Source organism: Triplophysa rosa, linkage group LG20, assembly GCF_024868665.1.
Source record: "Triplophysa rosa linkage group LG20, Trosa_1v2, whole genome shotgun sequence".
Lineage (NCBI taxonomy): Eukaryota > Metazoa > Chordata > Actinopteri > Cypriniformes > Nemacheilidae > Triplophysa > Triplophysa rosa.
The window spans coordinates 2,570,086-2,593,341 of record NC_079909.1 but is presented as its reverse complement, the minus strand read 5'-3'; the positions used below and the strand labels follow the sequence as shown (position 1 = coordinate 2,593,341).

General features: G+C 37.9%; 1 protein-coding gene across 3 annotated transcripts in view; it reads left to right on the top strand.

Moving 5' to 3' along the window:
• phactr3b (phosphatase and actin regulator 3b) overlaps positions 1-23,256 on the top strand; it is a 72,965-nt gene that overhangs the window by 23,174 nt on the left and 26,535 nt on the right. The window contains exons 1-8 of one of the 3 annotated variants that reach the window (XM_057361710.1): positions 13,056-13,176; positions 18,488-18,640; positions 18,961-19,035; positions 19,207-19,356; positions 20,199-20,399; positions 21,304-21,499; positions 21,635-21,825; positions 22,321-22,410. In XM_057361710.1, the coding sequence (XP_057217693.1) occupies positions 13,137-13,176; positions 18,488-18,640; positions 18,961-19,035; positions 19,207-19,356; positions 20,199-20,399; positions 21,304-21,499; positions 21,635-21,825; positions 22,321-22,410 (1,096 nt within the window). In that variant the 5' untranslated portion in view covers positions 13,056-13,136. Of the gene's footprint in view, positions 1-13,055; positions 13,177-18,487; positions 18,641-18,960; positions 19,036-19,206; positions 19,357-20,198; positions 20,400-21,303; positions 21,500-21,634; positions 21,826-22,320; positions 22,411-23,256 lie in introns of those variants that run through there. The other 2 variants (XM_057361709.1, XM_057361711.1) reach the window with 2 other exon arrangements.

The window sequence follows — 23,256 nt, the reverse complement described above, 5'->3', positions numbered from 1 at the left end:
AGATATATGAGATATATAAGATATATGAGCGCGCCAAATCACAGAGATGCCAATTCGCACTGGACTAATATTATCACAGGACCTCGGTGTTCCTCAAAATATGGTAGGTAATTTGTGGGGGAATTTTTACGTTACAAATTACAGACATGGCCGATTCGCACGGGATTAAGATCACAGACAATCTCTGCAATTATTACAAATGACCAGAGGTCCCCAGGTAATACTAATCCCATGCAAATAGGGCTTAAGTCATATGTCTGTGTTTTGTTGGCAATCGGCGTGTACGTGCATAATGTACAAAACACAAAGGGATTAATGTGATGATGTGTTGCTTACTCGTGCTGTAGTTCTATCCCACTCTCTGCACTAGTCCCGCCTCTAGCAGCTCGTGTTTTTCCAAAAATAATCGTACAGCTGTATCTCTCTTTTATAAATTTGATCAAACTAAATACTCTTCGAAGATACGACATATGCAGTACTACTGTATAGGCACTCAAGATTAATATGAGATTGGCAGAAACTGAGTGTGTTACCCGATCTTTAAACACATACTGTACCTCAAGTCTATTCATTCCCTGCCTCCTTATTCATTTTTAAAGGTCCATGTTCTTAGTATTCTGTCACGCTCGGGCGTGGCTGAAGAACCCAGATGCAGGCAACGGGAAGGGGTTAACACAGGGAAGTTTTAATAATTAACAAAACACAAAAAACCCGCGATGGGGAAAACCAAGAAAACTATATAATACAGCAGACAGGACAAATATAAACTAAGGCTGGATAAACAGAACCACTCTATACAAACGCTAAGAAACAAACTTACAGAAACTCGGCTAGACTTGGGCTTTCATAGCAACAGAACACTGGAACAGACAGGAACAGGTACAACCACATGCAAAGAACAATCCACGAGCAACAAGACAAAGAAACATGAGGGTATATATAGGGAGAGACAAACGAGGGATAATGACACAGGGCAGGTGTGGGTAATCAAACACTCAGGGAAAGATAACAAGGAAAGAGAGGAGCGGGGCCAATGACGAGACACTGGAGAGAACGTATATTATTGTCAAAAGGACAATAATGTTTCTCTCCACACATAACCAAAGACTTTGTCATGGCTCTGCTACAGGACCAAGAAAAACATGACTAAATGAAGCAGAGCCATGACAGTATTCATTGAAATCTTTATTATCAACAATATAGTTATAAGACTAATAAAATAACATTAATTCAATTATATTATTAAATATTTGAATGATTTTTATCTAGTTATGGTGACTGAAATGATGTTACAGTGTTCTGACTATTATACTGCCTGAATTATTGGTGTGTAACTTTAACATTTTAGATTTTTTGCATCTAATACAATTTCTAAATTTAACAAAATATGCTTTATTTGATCATCTTGTAATTATTAATAAAATATTAGGACAGTTTCATACTGTTAGGACTTTTTAGAAATCCAGCCGTCTTAGGTATTCTTATAATAATGTTCGATCACTTATTATTTATTAATTTAGCAGACTTACAATTGAAGAAGTATTTAATGTTTTGCTTTAAGAACCAACTACGTATAAACTGTATACAAAACTATGTTTGTAGCATCACTATGTGTTGCATTTTTTGTGCGCTATATATGCATTCATTTTATGTAGCTGGGGGATATCAGGACATTAATAAATGAGAGTCATTTGACATTATCTGAGTCACACTGCGAAGTGTTATAAAAAAGCAGCGGGTCTATAAAAAGGCACCTGCCTGTACGTTCCCCCGAGGATTGAAAAAATGGTGCTAAAGAGTTAGGTTAAGAGTGGAGTAACTCTGCCAAATAGATCTGCAGGGAAGAAAATGTCAACACAGCCTCTGTGGAAGTACTGCTGAGATGACAATTCATTCAGTTTGTCTATGCTGTGGAAAGCCAGAGAACAAACATTGTGTATGTACATGAGTTTTTGGTACCATCCCAAAACTAGTCAGACTCGAACATCAGAGGAATAAGTGAAATCTGGTTAGTCGTGGGGGATTACGTTGTCATCCAGACTGTGACTACAGAACATGATATCAAGGGCAATTGTTACCTGACCACCTGGCCACCTGGCTTACAGCAGGGAGTTATGGGTTTTTGGGCTTATTTTAAAAAATATGGTTGCTTGTTCTGAACCTGACAAGCAACTTTGTTTCTTTACATCTATGGTCGCTGTTTTGTTCAATCCATTAACACTGTCTGCTCGAAGGTAGGCTTTTTGTACTACATGCGGCAGAGCATAACATCACATTACTGCGAGAGCTATTTGAAAGCATACAGATAGGGCTGTCACGATTATTAAATAATCGTCTCATCGCGATTGTTTGACCTCATCGCGATGATTACGGATCATCGCAATTATTGCACATCTCTATAGAAGACACTAGGGGGAGCTGTAGTGCATCTGCATATTGCATATTTTAGTGTATATATTGTTACTAAAGCATGGTAATACTTGTAAAATGTACCAACACAACACAATCACTTAAAAAAAAAACTAAAACATATACAAATTACCTGCAGTACAATTTAATATTATTTAAGCAAATCTCAGTGTGAAAACCAGTCTACCAAAATTTCATTAACACACAAGTAAAATTTTACTGTAGTCTTGCAAGTGAGAAAAAAACTTTTCTATGACTGATAGTATTTTAATGGTGGCAGGTGGCTTCAATTCACACCTGATCAATTTACTTCATTTACAAGTATTTGGTGGTTGTATTATTGACAGGTAAAAGCCTAAACCTTAAATATATGATGACCCAATTTTTTCCGATGTATTTCCAAGAAAAAAACATAGTCTTGTATTCAGAACAATATGGTCGTTTCAATCGCTGAATCTAAAATGAATGAGAATTAAATGTCAAAGCTCAAAAACAGACAATTAATCGTCATAATCGCCAAAGCCCTAAAACAGACAATTAATCGCCATAATCGCAACGATTTATTAGACAATGAATCGTCAATCAAATTTCATAATCGTGACAGCCCTACATACAGAGACGTCTACTGTCGAATCACTCTTGCGGTACTATGATGTCACGTGCCGATTGGTCTGCGCGGCGCCGCAGGAGGTCACACAACAGATCTAAGCATGTAAAACAACATGGAGAAGCCAAGAATGTTACAGTGGTCTCTTCACGTAATCATCGGCGCTCTTTGGGTAATCGGAGGTAAATATACTAAACAGATGAATTATTCACTTAAAGATAAAAAGCATTTTATAACCGGGTACATCATTAAACATGTTAAAAGTTTAGATCTGCACGTTTGGCTACACAGCGTTATTCAAGCCTAAGCACGTGTGAATAGCGTAATTTGTCCTCAAACACACCGCCTCCTTTCCTCTACCAACTAAACTAAATGTATTACATCTGTCACGATTAGAATGAAATGTGAAAATGAACGAAACGTTCAGATCTGATCACGGTGCAGCAAAGGGGTAGGGAGGGATGACCCTATTTATTAGGCTATAATGTAANGTTCTGTCAGCGTTCCTACTCCTGCACTTACTCCCCAGGCCTCTAGAGGCCAGCGGTTTCCCTCTGCTGTTCTCATTAGTTATATCTATATCACCTGTACCTTGTTATCTCTAGGGTATTTAAGTTGTTTGTTTTCCCTGCTATTCACTCAGTTATTGGGTCTTGACGGCCAGCCTGACGTTTACCCTCAGTGCTTCCCTCCATCTTCGGGTATGAGAACCTAGTCATTGTTTATGTTATCATTTATGTTTTCTAGCATAGTTTTCTCCCCTTGTGGAGTTATTTCTTTTTATATACCTCAGTCCGAGAAGAACCTTTGTTGGATTATTCTTTCACGAAAGGTTTTTTTTGTTGTTGTTGTTGTTTAAATAAAACCACTTTGCCTGGAGAACTGTCTGGAGTGTTTCGTTTGGGTCCTATTCAACCTTCTGTGGCCTAGTGGCAGATCACCCAGCTACTACACCGGAGACCTGAGTTCTAGGCCAGCTCCTGACATGTTCCAAATCTGTATAAATGTATTTGTTCTGATGAACACCTTGTTCTCTGTGTTCAACTAAAGACGTTACCCCCACGTGGGTTCTTGTTTTGTGTTTTATTATTTAATAAACCTTTTTGTTAACCCTGAAACTGCTGCCTGCAATTGGGTTCTTCCTCTTGCTTCACAACAAATAATCCTTTACCTAAAGTAACATCTCTGGAACCATCTAGCTTTTTACTAATCAAATAAGTGATTAACAAAAATAAAACATGATAAATATTAGAGGTGGGTGGAGTGGCCTAAAATCTATTTCACGGAACGAGTTATTTTATTTCACGGTAACGATATATTTCATGAAACAATCTCCCATTATAATTCTAGATTTTATACCTCCTTTTTCTTAGATTGATTTAACTAATTTATTTATTACAGTTCATTTAAATGCTCACCATAGTTAAAATGTAGGAAAGTTATGAAAATGTACTAAAGATATCAAATTAAGTTCTGATAATCAGATGTATTATTTATTCATATTTATCTTCTGGCTATATCATATGTATACAGTAGGAAGATAGACAACATATATAACAATAAAGTATGAATATGCACAAACAATGGCTCAGATCCCTGCACGAGCACTGCGGGTGAGAGAGAACGCGCCGGACTGGAGCGGATCACTAAACTACAGACTGAAAGGTCAAAAGAATGTTTGATACGTTCATTTGTTACGGGTGGATTAATTCATTAGTTTTTTTCAGAATAGCGCCTAATTTGCAGAGCGCCGAGTTAACCACGCCTACTTATTTACATTCCGCGGAATACATGGAATAGAAAAATCTCTTACGGTTGACATTTTATTCCGCGGTAACGGAATATTCCGTAATTCCGCCCAGCCCTAATATGTCATGGTTCTGCCCCACCTTGTCTTGCTTCTCTTGACCTAGTGGCAGAACCATGATAGAACCTCTTGTTTTATGTGGAGAGTGACGTTTTGTCCCTGTTGGTCTTCCACTCTCCGGTGTGGTGTCTCTGTTCCCGCCCTTTCGTCTCCTCGTTATTGTTTGTTAATTAGTTCATGCCCCGCACCTGCTTCCTCTTGATTTGTCCCCTTTATAATGCCCTTGTGTCTTCTGTCTCGTGCTGGATCATTGTTCTGTTGCGTCGTGTTTGTCTTTGTGGTGAGTTCTTGTTGTGTAGTTAGTTTAGTTTACAGTGTTCATGTCAAATGTTATTATTTTCAGTCTAGTTAGTTCCTGTCCGTGTTGCTATGTTTTGTTATGTTCCCCCACGTGGGTCCTTGTTTTGTATTTTTAGTTATTATTAAAGTTTGTGTTAACCCCTTACCCGCTGTCTGCATTTGGGTCCTCTGTCCTTGTCTCTGTGTCTCACCCTGAGAACCGTGACACTAATAAATATAGTTTACTCAAGAAAGCTAAGCATTCGAAAACAAAACATATCAGTTATTCTCTAAATGTGATAACACAAAAATTACATATTATCATGGGCAAACGAAACAAAGTGGTGTGCATTATAGTTGAGACTCACATGAACATTGTACAGCTGGTTTTGTGACTAAGTCATTCCCTGTAAATGCTATTGAAGTTAGAATATTAATGTGTATGTAACTTTGGAGACGGTCCCTAAATTCACGACTATCGAACGTCCACAGTCAAACATGTACTTGCATAAGTTGACAAAACTAAATAAGACCTTAAAATAGTACAAAAACACATGCCTTCTAGTTCTTGTTCTTTTGCTTCACGTTGTTGCCGTTTTTTTCCGCTACATACGGATAGCTTCGTTTTGAAGCCATATGTAAGACGCATCATCACATTATGCGCATGTCATCACCTGCGCGCACTGCATGATGTCCGAGTATGTCACAGTAATTAAATAAATTAAGTGTTAAAAAGGAGTGTGTTTGTAAAAAGGTAAAGTTTCTAACAGAACACGCCGAAGGCAGAAAGTTGAATCCGCGTCTTGTTTACATTATAGTGTTTTTGATTCGGTACTCAAGGAGGCCCCCTGGTGATGCAGGGGCCCTACGCAACTTGCGTAGTTTGCTTATAGGAAGAATCGGCTCTGGTGTGGTTACACGAGGACTTTCAGGCAGGTCTGGGTGAGCATTCGCTTTTAGATAGAATGCATCTTTTGTTTCCGACACTTTAATTTTTGCAATTTTACGTGTCTAATATATTCACGGGCAAGTTATAACACACCAAAGACACAGAAAAACATGTATTCGCGTCATATGACCCCTTTAATATAATACCAGTAAATAATAAATAAATAATAAATACCATATATTGTAATTAACAATCCTCAGAAAAATGAATCAAATTATATTCATCTTTAATCTTACTGATCTCTATAAGTAGGCTAACCAAAATCCTGTTGAAAGTCTTCCCATGTAGTGTTTTGCCACATCACACCGTGTGCTTAAAGGCCTTTATTTTCCATTGAGTTGCAATGGTTGTAATCTTTCACACTGACTGCATGGTCCCATATACAGGTGGCATGCAAAGATAACCCCACAAGTTCAACCTCACAGCCAATCACGAGAGAATGATGCTGTCATTGATATGCTGTCATTGCCAGAACACAGATACACCTCACTTGCTCATTTCAGGCGGTTTGCATCAGTGACAGTGAAAAGTCGCACCTACGCTCAAACCAGCAGGAATTTAAAAGAGAAAGTGGGAGTGTCTGTTTTATGGTGACCAGCTTGGAAAAGCAGGCTTGAGAGAGCAGAGAGATTATCAACTGTATCTGTCGCTCAAGTCTCTGTACACTTCATTAAATCGACATCTGTGCATGCCGCTAGAAAGTCAAGTAGCTCAAAGAGATCCAGAGAAAGGAGGTGTTGGCATAAGACTCTGACAGAAAATATGTTCTCTCTTTCTAGAATGCTGGTGGATGTAGAGTGTTGGGAAACGTAAGTGTAATAATAGTCAAATAGCAGTAATAGTCAACAAACCCCACTAATCAGTCAACTTAAAGGGATAGTTCACCCAAAAATGTTGATAACCAAACAGCCATTGACTTCTATTGTATGGACACAAAACCAATGCAAGTGAATGGCTGCCATCGCTGTTCGGTCAACAACATTTTTCAAAATAGGGTTTTCTGGCCCCATATGTCAGATTGCTCTATACTAGGGTTGCACGGTGTACCGGTGCTACGGTAGCATCGCGATGCTAAAGCTTCAAAATACCCGCGATGCCTCTCTATTTTTGAAATGGTAGTATTGTAGTACCGTAGTTAATGTTGCATATGCGCATTAATATTTATTTGAACACTTACATCTGCCTTTTTGCGGTGTTTATCTCCAAAATGAATGTGTGTTTTGAATGTCTCTGACAAGTTAATGATTCAAATTGGCGATTTGAAGGAGTTGGTTAAATGATTCACTAACTCAGTGGAAAATTGACGCCACCTACTGGCCGTTTTAGTTCTGCATTTAAAGTAAGCCTAATATTTCCCTTTATAAAGACTGCTATATCAATTAAATTTGTCCAACATTTGAATTAGTTCCTACGTGAAAAATGATCTAGTGTACTTTAGTATTTACTACAGTAAACTACTAAAACTCATAGATACTAGTGTTTTTGAGTCTTATCATAGTAAATATTTAAGTATACTACAGAATTTATAGTATTTACAAATGACTAAATGTAAATGTATTTGCTACAATTTATCCAATTACTACAGTTAATACAACAACATATTCTAGTGCAAAGTATAATATAAATAACAAAATGTTTAATCTAAATCTGTGTTTTTTGTATAGATTTGAATTATATGGCACAGCATCGTGATACTACTTGGTATCGAGATACTTCAGCTGATATAGTATCGTAAGACATGTTTATGGTACCGTGACAACTCTATGTATATACAGCGAGCAAACCTATGTTACGCTTCATTTTTTTCTACATCTCCATAGCAATTTAACATTACCCTTAGGGAGTCAACTCAAAGGCCATCATCCATGCAATTATCGACTTTATGAATGTTTCACGCACTGACCTAAATGCTTGCAGAACTGAATATGCACACCAAAATATGCACATTTAAAATCCCACCCACCTGATCCTGCTCTATTATTCTGTATGAGAAACATAGATCTCAGCATGTCAGTCTCTTCACCGCACGGATTTAGCAGAAAAAATGAGATTATTATAACGAATCAAGCCTAAAAAAGACACTTTAGATTTGGAATAGAGAGATTTTTCCTTTGTTTGGGAGGTAATTGGGGCAGCATGTTGATGCCCAGCAGGGCGGATGTAACTGCTGCTCACCCACACATCAAAGAAAGCGTGAGAATGAGTGATTTAAACAGCACGCTCTCACAAAGAGAGAGAGAGAGTTCATGAGTCAAGACACATCATCATCATCATCCAATGATTGTGCTCAAATTGACACATTATTGAAAACCATCAGCATGCTATAGCCAAATGTTTGACGGTTCAAATATATTTTCTCTATTTTAGATCCCAGAGGTCCCGTATTGTTAACTTTAATAGTTATTTTGAAGGATTTTTAGCACAAGTGTATACTTGTCATTTATATTCATGTTGTTTATATACATGTTATAGCAAGTATATTCTTCAGAAATGTTAAAAAAGATTATTTAACCATTCAGTAACTCTCTCCAAATCAGTGATTTCTATTTTTTTCGACACTTTTTGAAGCCTCTGGGCATCTACTATAATACATGAAATATTTTGACGTCAGTGGAGAAAGATGCTTTTAGTTTTCAGAATGATGTAGTCTGGCATCTATAAGCAGAGGCTAGCCAGCAAACCTTGACCACTTGGCACAGAAGTATACTTTTGAATACCAGTGCACACACTTTAAGAATAAAGTTTTTCCTTTGCGTTTTTGAAAAGTTTCACGTACACATGACAGCGTTATCAAAACTATCTGCATTTACATGGATCTTGGAAAACGAGTGAAAACGCTGTATTATGCATGCCAGGCCAGTGGATGGCGCTATAAAGAAACCCTACATGCCTGCTCACATATGCATACGCTTTTTAAACTAAAAGCGCTTTTGTCGGCGTGCATGTGTGTTTATAGTTCGTATATATAAATACTATTACTCCGCTGGTTGTAGTGGTGCAGTAAATATACTTTTTGCTGGAGAAATGATAATAAGTATGTCACGCAGTACAAACATGCAGCATGGAGGCCGCCATTTAGGGGAATGGTCGCGCATGCCTACAGACTGAACGCATGCGTATGACGTCATCCTTTTTGGAAAATGCCACCTTCAGAGTTTATATGGAAACGATAATGTCGTTGTTTTCAAAAACTTGTTCTTTGAGACCCATTTTCAAAAGTTAGCCTTTTCAGTCCCCCAAAACGCTGTTGTCGTGTAAATGAAAAAGTTTTCCATTTTTAGTTGAAAATGGTCTCTTGTAAACAGCCTCTAAATAGACTACGTTTACATGTGCACCAATTATGCGATTATTTCCAATAATCAGTATCATGGTTCTGCCCCATCTTGTCTTGCTTTTCTTGATCGTGTGGCAGAGCCATGGCAGAACCTCTTGTTTCATGTGAAGGGAGGTAATTTTGGCCCTTATGGCTTGCCATACTCTCTCCAGGTCTCATCATTGTTCCTGCCCTCTTGTTTTCTCGTTAGTGCTTGTTATTAGTTCATGCCCCACACCTGTCCCCTCTTGATTTGATCCCTTATTTAATGCCCCTTTGTTCTTTGTCCTGTGCTGGTTCATTGTGTGTGTCATATGTGGTGAGTTCCTGTCTTGTCAGTGTAGTTTAGTTATGTTGTATTTAATTGTGTGTTGTCTTAGTCTGGTTAGGTGTAGTTAGTCCTTGTCCCCGATGTCATGTTTTATACCCTTGTGTTTTGTTGTGTTACCCCCACGTGGGTCTTTGTTTTGTATTTTTGTAGTTATAACTAAAGTCTGTCTTGTTAACCCCTTACCTGCTGTCTGCACTTGGGTCCTCTGTCCGTGTCTCACCTCCACTTTCCATGACAAATCAGAGTACGGACTTAATTGCAGTAACATGTTTACATGACATGAGAACACCTCTTTGCTATCGTTTACATGAATGTTCTATTAGTCTGATTATTTGCTATAATACAAAGCACAAACGATGATCTCAGATAAAGTAGATGTGTGTTACTGGCTTTTGTTTTAGTATATTCACGTCAAATGCAAAACACCGTTATGTGGGCATATACTGTAGTTTAGTAGTAGTAAATGCGGTTAAGGTGTTTACATGCCTTAATATTGCAATTAAAACCGGCGTACGCCACATATGTTACTTCGATTATGAGCTTAATAGCATTATTTAAATCGAATGATTGCGTTTACATGAGGTAAAGTATAATTGCCTGTTTTGGCCTTTTCACATTACAATTTTGTAATCACTTTTTAAAGGTTTACATTACACATTATTTGAATCATTCCTTGGGTTAGGGGTTTAAAGGAATAGTTTACTCAACTATGAAAATAATTTACCCACCCTCATGTCATCCCATGTGTACATTACATTTTACAATATATACCTTTTTGTATGTACAATACAATATGTATTCATACAATATTTACAATACATCAACACTTAAAAGCCTTATCAACCACCACAACAGCCTAACATTGTGCCTTTGAGGCAGTCACCCGCATTGGCTATGTGATCCAAAGTACTGTCCGGATTTAGAAATACACTTACTCAAAGGTCAGGTCTGTGCTTCAGAAGAAATGAAGTATTAACACTTTGATTCATAAAGAAAGTCACAGTATGGCATACTGTGTGGAGGAGTGAAACATGTTATGCACATTAGCTCACCACCAATTCTTTCATCTCTTATTTTGACTTCAGCAACGACCACACGCTTCTCAGGATGAAAAGAAATGGACTTTTTCTTTTGCATATTTAATAACCCATGTAAACACTATTGCTGTTGTGTTTGCACTTACACTCCTGGGCCATAAATATTTTGTATTCTATACGGTTTCAGCATGGTTTATATCTCAGAGTAAAATCTATCATAAAGCACCGTGTTAAAGCAGATAAAGTGCACTGTCCAGTACATGTTTGAGGGTTTGATTTATGCAGTTCGCCTACTGATGTTGTTGAATCTATTCCCATAGGCATGTCAAGAAATGAAGTCTTTAAACAGTATTTATGTTACTCTGACCGCGATCGATCGTGCCTGTAATACAATATTTCTAAATATTGACTGATCTCCATTACACATCTTTAGAGAAAGACATACAACTGTATCTGACTGTAAAGTGGTTGTACTGTGTCTCTGGGGACTGTTCAGTCTCTCAGTTAACTGTGATTCTTTATCATTGTTCATTTTAGTATTAGTTTCAGTTTAGAGGATTTTAATTGTAGGCTATATTTGATTGTTGTCACATTAAACAACAACCACCATTACATGGCAATTATGAACACAGATCAATGTGATGAAACATTTATAGAAACAGACCACAACGAATCCATTTTACACCATGACCTACTTTATGTCTACAATTTGTTAACAAACCCATGGAAACTCATGAAGTGACGTACATTTACATTTACATTTAGTAATTTAGCAGACGCTTTTATCCAAAGCGACTTACAGATGAGGGAAGCAATTGGAACAACATAAGGACAACAAAAAGCTTAAGTGCAATAAAACTGGTCTCATATAGCCTACCACAGTATACACAGCTAAGTTTTTTTTTTTTTTGAAAGAGTAGAAAAGAGATAGAAGTCAGAACTGATCGGTCAGGTGTTGACGGAAGAGATGCATTTTCAGACGATTCTTAAAGATGGCTACAGAATCTGTTGATCTGACGTAAGCATCAGGCAACAAACAAACAAACCTCTTGGCATTTTCCTGTACACCACCAACCACTCAAAGATCTGCTCTCTTATGTGCTTTTACTCTAATAACACAACCTCGAATTGTCATGATGATGCCACAACGTAACTCTCGTGTGGTGTTCAGGTCTGTGGGATGCGTTTTCAGACTATTTCATTTATTAAAGATCAAGATGTTTTTATTTTTCAGTTTTAGTTGCTACATTTTAATACATGATTATGAACTTCTTTGCTGTATTTGAGGTCTGAAAAAATACAAAGCGTCTTTTCTGTTATTTTCACTTGTTTCACCAGTTTTCATTTTCTGCAAATAAATGCAAATAGAAACAATATATATTTTTTGAATTTTTGGAAGAGAAATTGTTATAACTTTACCTTAACACATACCTATAAATAGCAAATTTATAAAAACTGAAAATAATTTTGAAATGATCTCTTAATTTGCTCTTGTTAATTTAGTCTGTGAAGGCATAGGATCAAAGATATTCCTCCAATCATTGCATTCGGTCTGAATGCAATGATAGATGTGTTCCTGTCAATGAATGTGTTCTTCAATGCTAGCAGGCTAATGTTAGCATGTTTAAATCCCCTATTCCACCTTTAACAGTGAGCTCATTTGCATTGGATTCATTACTATTTTGAGATGTGAAATGAGTTCAATGTTGCTAATATGACATTTCATACAATGTCCTGCAGTGTGACGTGTTATAGTCCATGTCAAACAACATTTTCGATTGGACTTTATTTTACAGTAGGCCTATGTGTATACAAAATACTAGTTAATACGGGTTAGGTTTAGTTTCAGGGCTGGTACCTATAGTAGCCTAATTACTGTATATAGTTACACAGAACATAGTACATCTACAGTAGACTGTAAAATAAATGCCACTTTTTAAAAATGCTCCACAGTTTTGTAAAAGATAATACATGGAATATTTTAATTTATAAAAATATATACATTAGAAGCAAACTAAATGTATGATTGGAGCCAATTTAATCAAATCTAAATACACAAATTTGTGTTTTCTTTGGCAGTGGTTTTGTATGTTGGTTTCAAACAGCTTGTTAAAAACAGAGAGGTTTGGATATGCATCAGACAGCACTAATACACCTGTGCTGCTGTGGGTCACCGTAGGACAGCAGATGATGCAGTAGATGCACGAGCGGTCGTGCTGACGGGATGCTGATGCTCAGCTTGTGTCCATGCTGCTTTTGTGTAGAGGAGATTTTTGTTCTCATATACTTTGATAGTCTTAAAGAAAAGCACCATAACTATGGACTAAACTGGAGCATGTTTTGAATGATGTATCTGGAGTTACTGGAAGTTACTGGAATTACACGTAAGTGCGTTTGCTGTTCAATGTGCATGAGAAAAAGTATTTTATTTTCTACTCAAAGTTTGCTGACAGAGCTTGTTTGTTGTCTGAAATGCATTGCTTACACTTTCTTATCAATTGAGTTTTGTGTTGCAGAGGTGATTGAATATGTTTACCTACTGTGACAATTTAGTGATACTTGCCAAAAAATCAAATGGAAACAAGAAATACCATAATATTTTTTTCAGGAAACTAATTTAATTTTGGTCAGTATTAAAAACTGTAGAATTAAAGCGTGGGTCTCTCTCGGTATGGAAATCCTGTGAGGTTTTGAGTCATACATTTTCCATGCACATGTCTATGATTTGCACCATGTTTAATAGTTAGAAATGACGCTTCATCTCCTAGTGATATATTTTTCAAAACAACATTGAAAAAAATATATAAGTAGAGGGATGCCTAGCATCTGTTCTGCATCGCTCGCCTTTGATTGGCTATCATGGGTTTCTAGTCGCTCTGCGTGGCAACAGCCTCCCCATCCACCCAGCAATCCTGATGCTGTGCCTCTGAGGGGCTGTGCTGCAGCATCCGGAGGAGTAGCCATGGCAACGGCGCTCTGACCCTGGGTTGTGCTTTAGCTGCAGTACTTAAAAGGCTTGACCTGGATTCGCACTACAGGTTTAGTAACATGTAAACAGATGACCTTCTTCTTAATGTCTGGAGTCTGTCTGACGGCACACTCGCAGATGTTTGGGAGACACAGCACAACGGCTTCATCCTTTTCGCTCTGGATAATCTGATAATGATCTCATTTTGCTGAGGTGGTACGTAATTACATACAAGAATGCATGGCATAATATGAACATGTGTAGATGAACACATATGATCGTGTCGTGTAGAACAGCTGTGGTGAGAGTGAATCAAGAGAAGTGAGGGGTTTTGTGAGGAGAGCTGAGCGGGAGGAGGAGTGGTCGCATCCACCACTAATATTACACTGACGCTTTATCCCATCACCCACATGCTGTCAGACTAACCACATACTGTGCCTCAAAATACATACTATGGATTGGCAGAAAAGCACTTTTTGGATACTGATTTGATTTGTTTCATCACTCATTTTTTCGGACATTACATTGTACACAATCACAATATATTTTTTTTCTCATTTTCTTTGATTATTAGCCTTGAACCAACTTGTGACTTGGTCTTGTGACTGCTACTGATTGATCTTAGAGCAAGATGTTTGATAAGTGATTCACTGTAATGGTAAAAATGTGCACCAGTATTTGTTTTATCAAAGCACACATTACATTTACTATTGCTTCACATTTCTGTTTGTTGAAATCGTATAAAATATTGCCCTAAATATATAAAAAAATGATGATAAAACAACAACAATAGCAACAACACTGATAATAATAATTATTATTATTATAATTAATAATAATGCTGAAAAAACAATAGAACCCTGCCCAAAACACAGTATAAATGTAATGGATTTATTGGTTCTAATGGAAATTGTATTGGTTTGTGATGGATTCTATTGGCGTGGTGTTATCTAGCAGATTAATCCTATTGGATTTTGTAATGGTTTTAATGGGAAAAGCCATTGGTTCTTAATGACGTTTTAATAGAAACCATTAGAATTTCTGTGCTGGTTTTTATCGGGTTGTTTTTCAGCATGTCAAAAGCACATAATTGCTACAAATACATTTTTTATATGACAACAAAAAACACAATATTAATAAAACTACAGTAAGAAAAATAAATGATGCTGTTAAACACAAGGCTGATAGAACGAAAAGAAGATGCTATAAGAAACTTGAAAAGTTGAATAAATGAAGGCATTAAAACAGATAACGCTGTTTCTATTCATTTTCATAAATAGTGCTTTTTACTGTGTATTCAAATTTTATTTTTTAGTTTTTTTATTGTGCATTTGAATGCAAAAAAAGAAGAAACGTGATCAAATCAGTTGTCTGATTTTGCTAATGAACTCTTCAAATGTAAATGCATGTCAAATTCGGCATTGCTCAACCAATATAGATGTTATACGTTCACCTCCATCTTTCTTGTTCATTTCTTATGTCTCAGATATAAACAGGTGTTTTATATTTCATGGTGCTTTAGGTGTGATAATCGGAAAAAAACAGACTGAGATAGAAGCTCTCAGCACTGCCCACGGTTCTTCTGCAGTCTTCCTGAGGTGTCAACTCTCCATCTCAACCAGACTGTGTGGGAGAGACTATTTCTGTTCTCTCTCTCTCTGTCTCTCTCTGGGCTATCTTCCATTAAAGGGATAGTTCATCCAAAAATTAAAAATCTGTCATCATTTACTCACCCCCAGGTTGTTTCAAACCTGTATACATTTCTTTGTTCCAATGAACACAGAGAAAGATATTTGGAAGAATGTTAGCAATTTTCAGTTCTGGGACATCATCCACTACCATAGTAGGAAACTAAATATTGTATGTTTTTGTTCTGTTGAACACATAATGAGATATTTCGAAGAATTTAGGAAAACAAAGAGTTCTCGGGCACCTTTGACTACCATTTAATTCTTCCTACTATGGTAGTCAATGATGTCCCGGAACTGAAAATTACTAACATTCTTCCAAATATCTCTCTCTGTGTTCATCGGAACGAAGTAATTTATACAGGTATGAAATTACATGAGCGTGAATAAATGATGACAGAATTTTCATTTTTGGATGAACTATCAAGTCACCCCCTTATACGGTTGACCCTGTAGCTCTTATTTCAAATGCAGAGTCATGTTTTTGATGGGGTTCGGGACGGATGGACTCAGTCTGTCCACCAGACTGACATATGGAAGTTGGTGTGGAATAGAAATTAATCTGTAGGCTTCATTCAGATGTCAGTGCACCGAAGAGCGCTTCATGCTTTGAGTTGCAGGAGCTTAACTGAAACGACTTGATTTCTGTATTTCAGGACTGCCTGTAAAAACAATCCATCACAGAGAAGACTGTCTAGGCTTCACCAATGAACTGGGGTTCATTTCAAACACGACAACAAAGACAATGTTTTTAATAATGTTGCTAACCAAACCACATTGACTTCTATTGTATGGACACAAAACACTGAAACATTTCTCAAAATATCTTTTATTGTGTTCCATTGAAGAAAGAGTTAGGTCTTCTGGAGCAATACTCTTGTTTTGGTGTGAGGAACAGCCTGAAATGTATTGTTCATTAGTAACTAACATTGAATTGGCATTTTCACATTGTCACAAGCTGCAGCATCGCTATTGGTCACATGACTTGTAAGAACCAAGAGTTTTCAGCATCATTTTGATTTGACAACCACAGCAGATGCCTTCACCGTTCACCCCACTTGAATTAAAGAGCAGAAGTCATATGGACTGTTTATGCTTTGTGTAGGTTGCCTTTGGAGCTTGAAAGTGGTTTCAGTTTTGGTTCAGTACAAATAACTGAGGTATTGTTGGTCTTGGGAGAACTTTTCTTGGACTGTTTTTCATGCATTCTGTTGTTCTTTTAAATGAAAACTAATGTTTTGCCACTGAGGAGGCGACCCATATGCTGTCATACGTTGGGAAGCAAATTCTGTTCGCACAGCAAATGCACACCTGTGTCTCCTGACATTCAGCAAAGACTTTACTGTTGCTGTATTGAAAACACCATTCACTGTCTCATAAAATATCATTGGCACTCACATGCTATATGTATAAACATCCGTCTCGGGTGATCTGGTCGCTTTATTGACACTTGTCAATACAGCTGTACATCATGTTTTATTAGGGATGCACCGAATGTTCGGCCACCGAAAATGTTCCGAATGTGGCCGAATGTGTGAAATGGCAGAGAGAGAGAGAGAGAGAGAGAGAGAGAGAGAGAGAGAGAGAGAGAGAGAGAGAGAGAGACACGCGTGCGCTTTATTACTGCCGCAAACATTTTGGCAGTGCTTGTGTGTGTGTGTGTGTGCGTGCGTGCGTGTGGAGCATTTTAAAGTGTCAGAGAAAGACACAGCACGGGACTTGCCGCACGGAAGTAAATTTCCGAATGACAGCGTCTTTACCGGTCGGTAACTTTACTTAAGACGGAAGCGGGCGGTCTGACAGCAGCCCCGCCGCTCGCGACATCATTTGACATCATACAGTGGTCGCGTGCACACAGTATGTTCTGTGCAGCCCGGCCATGAGTGCACCTTCTGAGAGAACGGTCAGCTTTTGTGGGCGGAGTTTGGAGGAGAGACGTGAACTGAAATGGTTGTCAGTCAGCATCAGTCAGAATTGTTTGCATTGGATGTTTTTTTTTCTCAAATCATTTTGCAATGTAGCCTATTATAATCCAACAGTTTCAGTTTATTCGTATTTTTAGCTTATAGGTCTAATGTGGAATGACAGTTTTTAATGAAGTGTTTTGTTGTAGGGGTACAGAGTAACTTACATTACATTCTTTTAGCAGTCAGTTATAGGCCTAATTAATATTCATGAAGGGAGAGGGCTCAATTTTTTGTTTGAATTTACTTTGTTTTGCTCAATTTTATATTAAGTTGTATTGTATTTTATTGAAAAGCAAGACAAATTATAAAAAGCACATTTTGACTATTCAGTTTGTGCAATAGTGAAAAAAATAGCTTAATAAATAGAAGAAATGCAAAAAACCATGTTCGGTGTTCGGTATTATTCGGCCTTCGGCCAAGTGTTTCACATCATGTTCGGCTTCGACCAAGAATTTTCGTTTCGGTGCATTCCTACGTTTTATGATCAAAATATTCACACTTCATTTGTTCACGTGGTTTTTAAAACATGGGCTTGTTGTATTATAACTGCACCAGAATAAATAAATAAACAAATCAACATTTATCAAATGCCATTACAATACATCTGAATGTCTTTGTTCTGATGAACACGGAGAAAGATATTCTGCTTATTACCAAACAGATCTTGCCCCCCATTGACTCCCATAGTAGGAAAAATACAATGCTAGTCAAAAGTGCCCCAGAATTGTTTGCTGTCCTACATTCTTCAAAATATCTTCTTTTGTGTTCAACAGAATAAATATGTATTTTTTCCTACTATGGGAGACAATGGGGGGCAAGATCTGTTTGGTGATAAGCATTCTTCCAAATATCTTTCTCTGTGTTCATCAGAACAAAGACATTTACACAGATTTGGAACAACTCGGAGGTGAGTAAATGATGACAGAATTTTCATTTTTGGGTGAAGTATCCCTTTAATAACAGGTATACTGGCATGTAACGGCAGACCACTTGTGATTGTGATGTTAATATCAGTAAACCGGGTGAACAGCAGCATTCTTTGAGAGCGTTTCTGTTTGTCTTTGTGTTTTAGATGTGATGGATCACCTTCATTCTGGCTGTCTGGTGTCCGGTGTTCGCACTCCCCCCATCCGCCGAAACAGTAAACTGGCCAGCCTGGGCCGTATCTTCAAGCCCTGGAAGTGGAGGAAAAAGAAAAATGAGAAACTAAGGCAGGTATCAACAGGTAAGGTCGAACACATCATTACAACTATACCACACCTCTTGTTTGTCGCCTGTGGTTTGCTCACTGAGTAGGAGACCTACATGCATATATATTCTTATTATTATGTAATAAATGATGTTCACAGTTCAAAACATGTGAAATAATATTCATGTAAGCATTTTTGTAAAGCAGCTCTGCAATTGAAAATAACGTTCTCAAGAAAATATACTGTATATGTCCGTTATATAGCAACTCTTTTATAAAGAACACGTGAGGAGGGATGTGATTTTGTAGGTTTTGGTGTTGTGTTAAATGAAGTTTACATCTAACTCTATTTGCAGCGCTGGAGAGGAAAGTGGCCGGCAGGCAGAATCGTGATGATGGTGTCAGGAAGGGCCTGGCAGAAACTTGCACGGGTAAGAAAAAGCTGGCGCATCACTCTTTTCTGTGCCAACAGTGCCACCCGCTCTCTGTTACATTACCAGCAGCATACATATGTACAGTAGCTGTGTTATTTCACCACCAGAGGCTTTATGAGGAAGTGATGAGAGCAGTTAAGACTGGCTGTTTTTGTCTCACGTTCACAGAGACGGGCCTGGCCTGTGGGGGGAGTACAGATGAGCCAGGAACCCCCACGCAGGAGTACACTGATGAAGAAGAGGAAGAGGACGTGCCAATGGCGGCACTGGCCAGCACTGGGAAGGATCTCGGCTCTGATGAGGAAAATACATCTACAGGTGAGCCCCCTGAAATAGAGTATTAATTGCATTTTTTTACAATACAGTTTCTTTTATTATTTCATTTAACTATTATTTCTTTTAATAGTTACTGCTAAACTTAAAATATATTTTGTTTCAGTGCAAATCATTTATTATAAATCATATATGTGACCCTGGATCCCCAAACCAGTCTTAAGTAGCACAGGAACATTTTTAGTAAAAGCCAAAAATACATTGTATGGGTCAAAATGATCGATTTTTCTTTTATGCCAAAAAACCATTAGGATATTAAGTAAGGATCATGTTCCATGAAGATATTTTGTAAATTTCCTACCGTAAATATATCAAAACTTTATTTTTGTGAGTGGATGGCCTGCTACACACTGCAAAAAATGACTTTCTTACTTAGTCTTTTTTTCTTGTTTTCCAGTAAAAATGTCTACAAATTCTTGAATCAAGATGCATTTTCTTGATGAGCAAAATGACCTAAGAAAATAAGTCTAGTTTTTAGTCAAAAAATATGAAATTTCAGTGAATTTGTGCTTAAAACAAGCAAAAAAATCTGCCAATGGTGTAAGAAAGATAATCTTGAATTAAGGTTTACCTTTTTCTTAGTCACTCAATTCAAGATTATTTTTCTTACCCTATTGGCAGATTTTTTTGCTTGTTTTAACTTTCGGATGAATTAACCCATAAGACTGGTTTTGTCGTCCAGGGTCACATATTATAATTAAAATAAATAACATTAAAGATCAGTTGTAGTCTGAGACATAAAGTTGTTGCAAGGATGAGGATGTTGAGTTGGCACTAGGGGGAGACAGAGAACACAGGATCCAGTTTTCTGTCCCCTTTGTTTTCAGTGCGGGACACTACAGATGTGACAGAAACAGCAGGGGACGTCAGTCAAAGTGATGAGGATAAAGATGCTTTGAGCAGAGGGGTCGGTGCTGAAGCCCATGAGAGCCATGAGGAGAGAAAAGAAGAGCCAGTCCACAAAGAAGTGCACACTCCTCCAGCCAAAACACATGTGAAGATGCTTACTAGACCGGGCAGTCTGGACTGTTAGTATATCTATATTTCATATATGACTGTTTGATGGGTCCTGTCTTTTGAAAATAACAAAACATTGGCCAAAATGTTTAATGTGGAAATAACATATTTAGTGCTGTATGCATCACTTTTATTAATATATAGTAATTATGATAAAATGTAAAGTAGGCTAATATTAATACATACAGTATAAAATTTAACAATAAACTCCTAACTCTACACTTAAAAAATGCCGGTTTGTTTCGGTTGAGTCAAAAATGGACATTTTCTAGATGAATAAGCGGTTGGGTTTGTCCATATTTTATCTAACCAGGTTAAAACAACCCAGCGTTTTTTAGAGAGTAATGACTGAACTTTGGTGAATAACTCCCACTATTTTTTTGCTATGAACAATGACTCATTGAAGAGAGTTGTGTTACCACTTTTATTAGTGATCATATTTATTTACAATTTTATAGTATTATTTTTATGACCTTAACATTTACGCTGAATAAAAGACAACCATTTTTGACAACCATTTAGCAACCATAAAGTGTTACCATAGCAACCATCCAGAGCGCCCTAGCAACTGCACAGCAGCATCCAAAAATGTGGCTATTTTAACACGCCTAGCACTTTTATTGCCTTTACCAACCGCTGGTATTGTGAGTTTCATAATTTTTCAGAAAATGTCAACAATTTCCCTTGCAAAAATTGTATTTAGCATTACATTGATTAGCCAAAGTTACCTATAAATGCCATAGTTAAAAACCAAAGTAAATTTGTGGTTATCATGGTTTAACTCTATAGTAACCATATTTTTGTTTTGTTTATAATAAAACCATATTTAACTTTCGTAAGGGTCTATTTTTAAATAGTCTGAAACAGATTTGGAAATCAAGGCCAAGCTAAGAGAAGTGTTTTTATGTCCGTCAGGTACTCATTCACATCAGACTCGGCCTGCTCCAGCTACGCTGCCCAGAAACTTCACCCTCCCCAAAGATGCCCTGAGGGGTCGGATGTCCACCCCCACCGGTTCCCCCCACTTGGGTGTCATGCACCCACATCTGCCCCCTAGCTGCATCATAGAGGAACTGCATCGGGCCCTAGCCACCAAACACCGCCAGGACAGGTGAGAGACTCGCATTCGACAGACATTATTTCTCTTACATGAAAGATACATCACAAACCAATACATCCATACACCTCAGATGCGTTCCCATGTATTTATCAGGCATTCTTTCTCGTGTTTATTCCTTTCATAAAGTTTACGTGTTAAGGAGATCCGCAGTTCACCCAAAAGGCGTTCGGACGGGCGACTCTCCCGCACGGCCAGCACTGACAATGATCAACGTGGAGAGGTGGAGAATAAGAAAGAGGCAGAGGAGAACAAGGAGAACATGCGTCTGGATGAGTATTACAGCGACCAGGATAGTTGGAATGAGTCTGTCATCTCCGGTGCGTTTCTTACAACAAATAATGCACCTTGTTCACATTATGTCAGATGTTGATTGTGAACATCAGCACTAAGCTATAATAATTAGGTTTACATACAGTATTATCATTTTCTTACAGATATAGTTAATACTTTGAAATCTGAATCAAGTATTTCAGAGAGCCATGCTTATCAGTACAGTATACACTGACACATTTGACAGACGCTTTTATCTGAATTCGAGATTTTGATCAGTATGGGTTTTTCGCTGGTTTCAAACCCATAACCACTGCACTGCTAAGACAATGCTCTACCCATTGAGCTACATAGAACAAATAGACTTAAAGTCAGAGTAAAGTGACATTGAAATATGTGTTCTGAGTTTGTCACACAACAGAAAATTGTGTTATTAACCACCCAGCCAAATTTGAATGGAGAAAAAAAAACATCCAAGTAAAAAAATAAGCAGGACTCTTTGCTCTCAAACGCTGTGGGCGTGTCTGCTGTTGGCGCTGAAGCCACGCCCACTCGAATAGCTCAACCTGTGTCACGGACGTGGGTGGTGAGGACACGGAGACAAGGACAGAGGACCCAAGTGCAGACAGCGGGTAAGGGGTTAACAAGACATTTAATAAAATATAAATACAAAACAAAGACCCACGTGGGGGTAACAAAACAAAACAGGGAAACAGGAACAAGACTAACTAAACTAACAGGACTAGACTAAAACACATCACAACTACAAAATAAACTATACTAACTCAAAGACAGGAACTCACCACATTACACAAACATGACACAGTACAATGAACCAGCATGAGACAGAAGACACAAGGGCATTATAAAGGGGATAAATCAAGAGGGGACAGGTGCAGGACATGAACTAATTAACAAACAATAACGAGGAGACGAAAGGGCGGGAAAAGAGAGGCCACACCGGAGAGTGGAAGACCAACAGGGACAAAACGTCACTCTCCACATAAAACAAGAGGTTCTATCATGGTTCTGCCACTAGATCAAGAGAAGCAAGACAAGGTGGGGCAGAACCATGACAACCTGAGTCCCCAGCCCAGTAGGCTATTATGTGAATTATGTGAATACGTTTTTTTGGAGGATTTGAATTCAAACGTGCGCGATATAGATAATTCAGGAGCAGGTTAAAAGGTATGCGTATTTGGCGTGCTATCCGTAGACAGGGCTCCGAGCCCGGCAGTTTCTTCCGAACACGGAGTACTCTCCCCATGTCCGGGGAGAAGGCTCCGGGCCATAGGCGCCGATCCTGTGGGTGCTCCGGGGCTCGAGCACCCACGGAAATTGCCGAGCACCCACGGAAAAACGGCATATGTTTCTCAATCAATTTTAACCAATCAAAATGCTTTTAAAAATAGGGTGCCTCTCTGATTGGTTGATCTTACGAGTCGTAATTCAGATAGAGTGGTTGTCATTGCAAACAG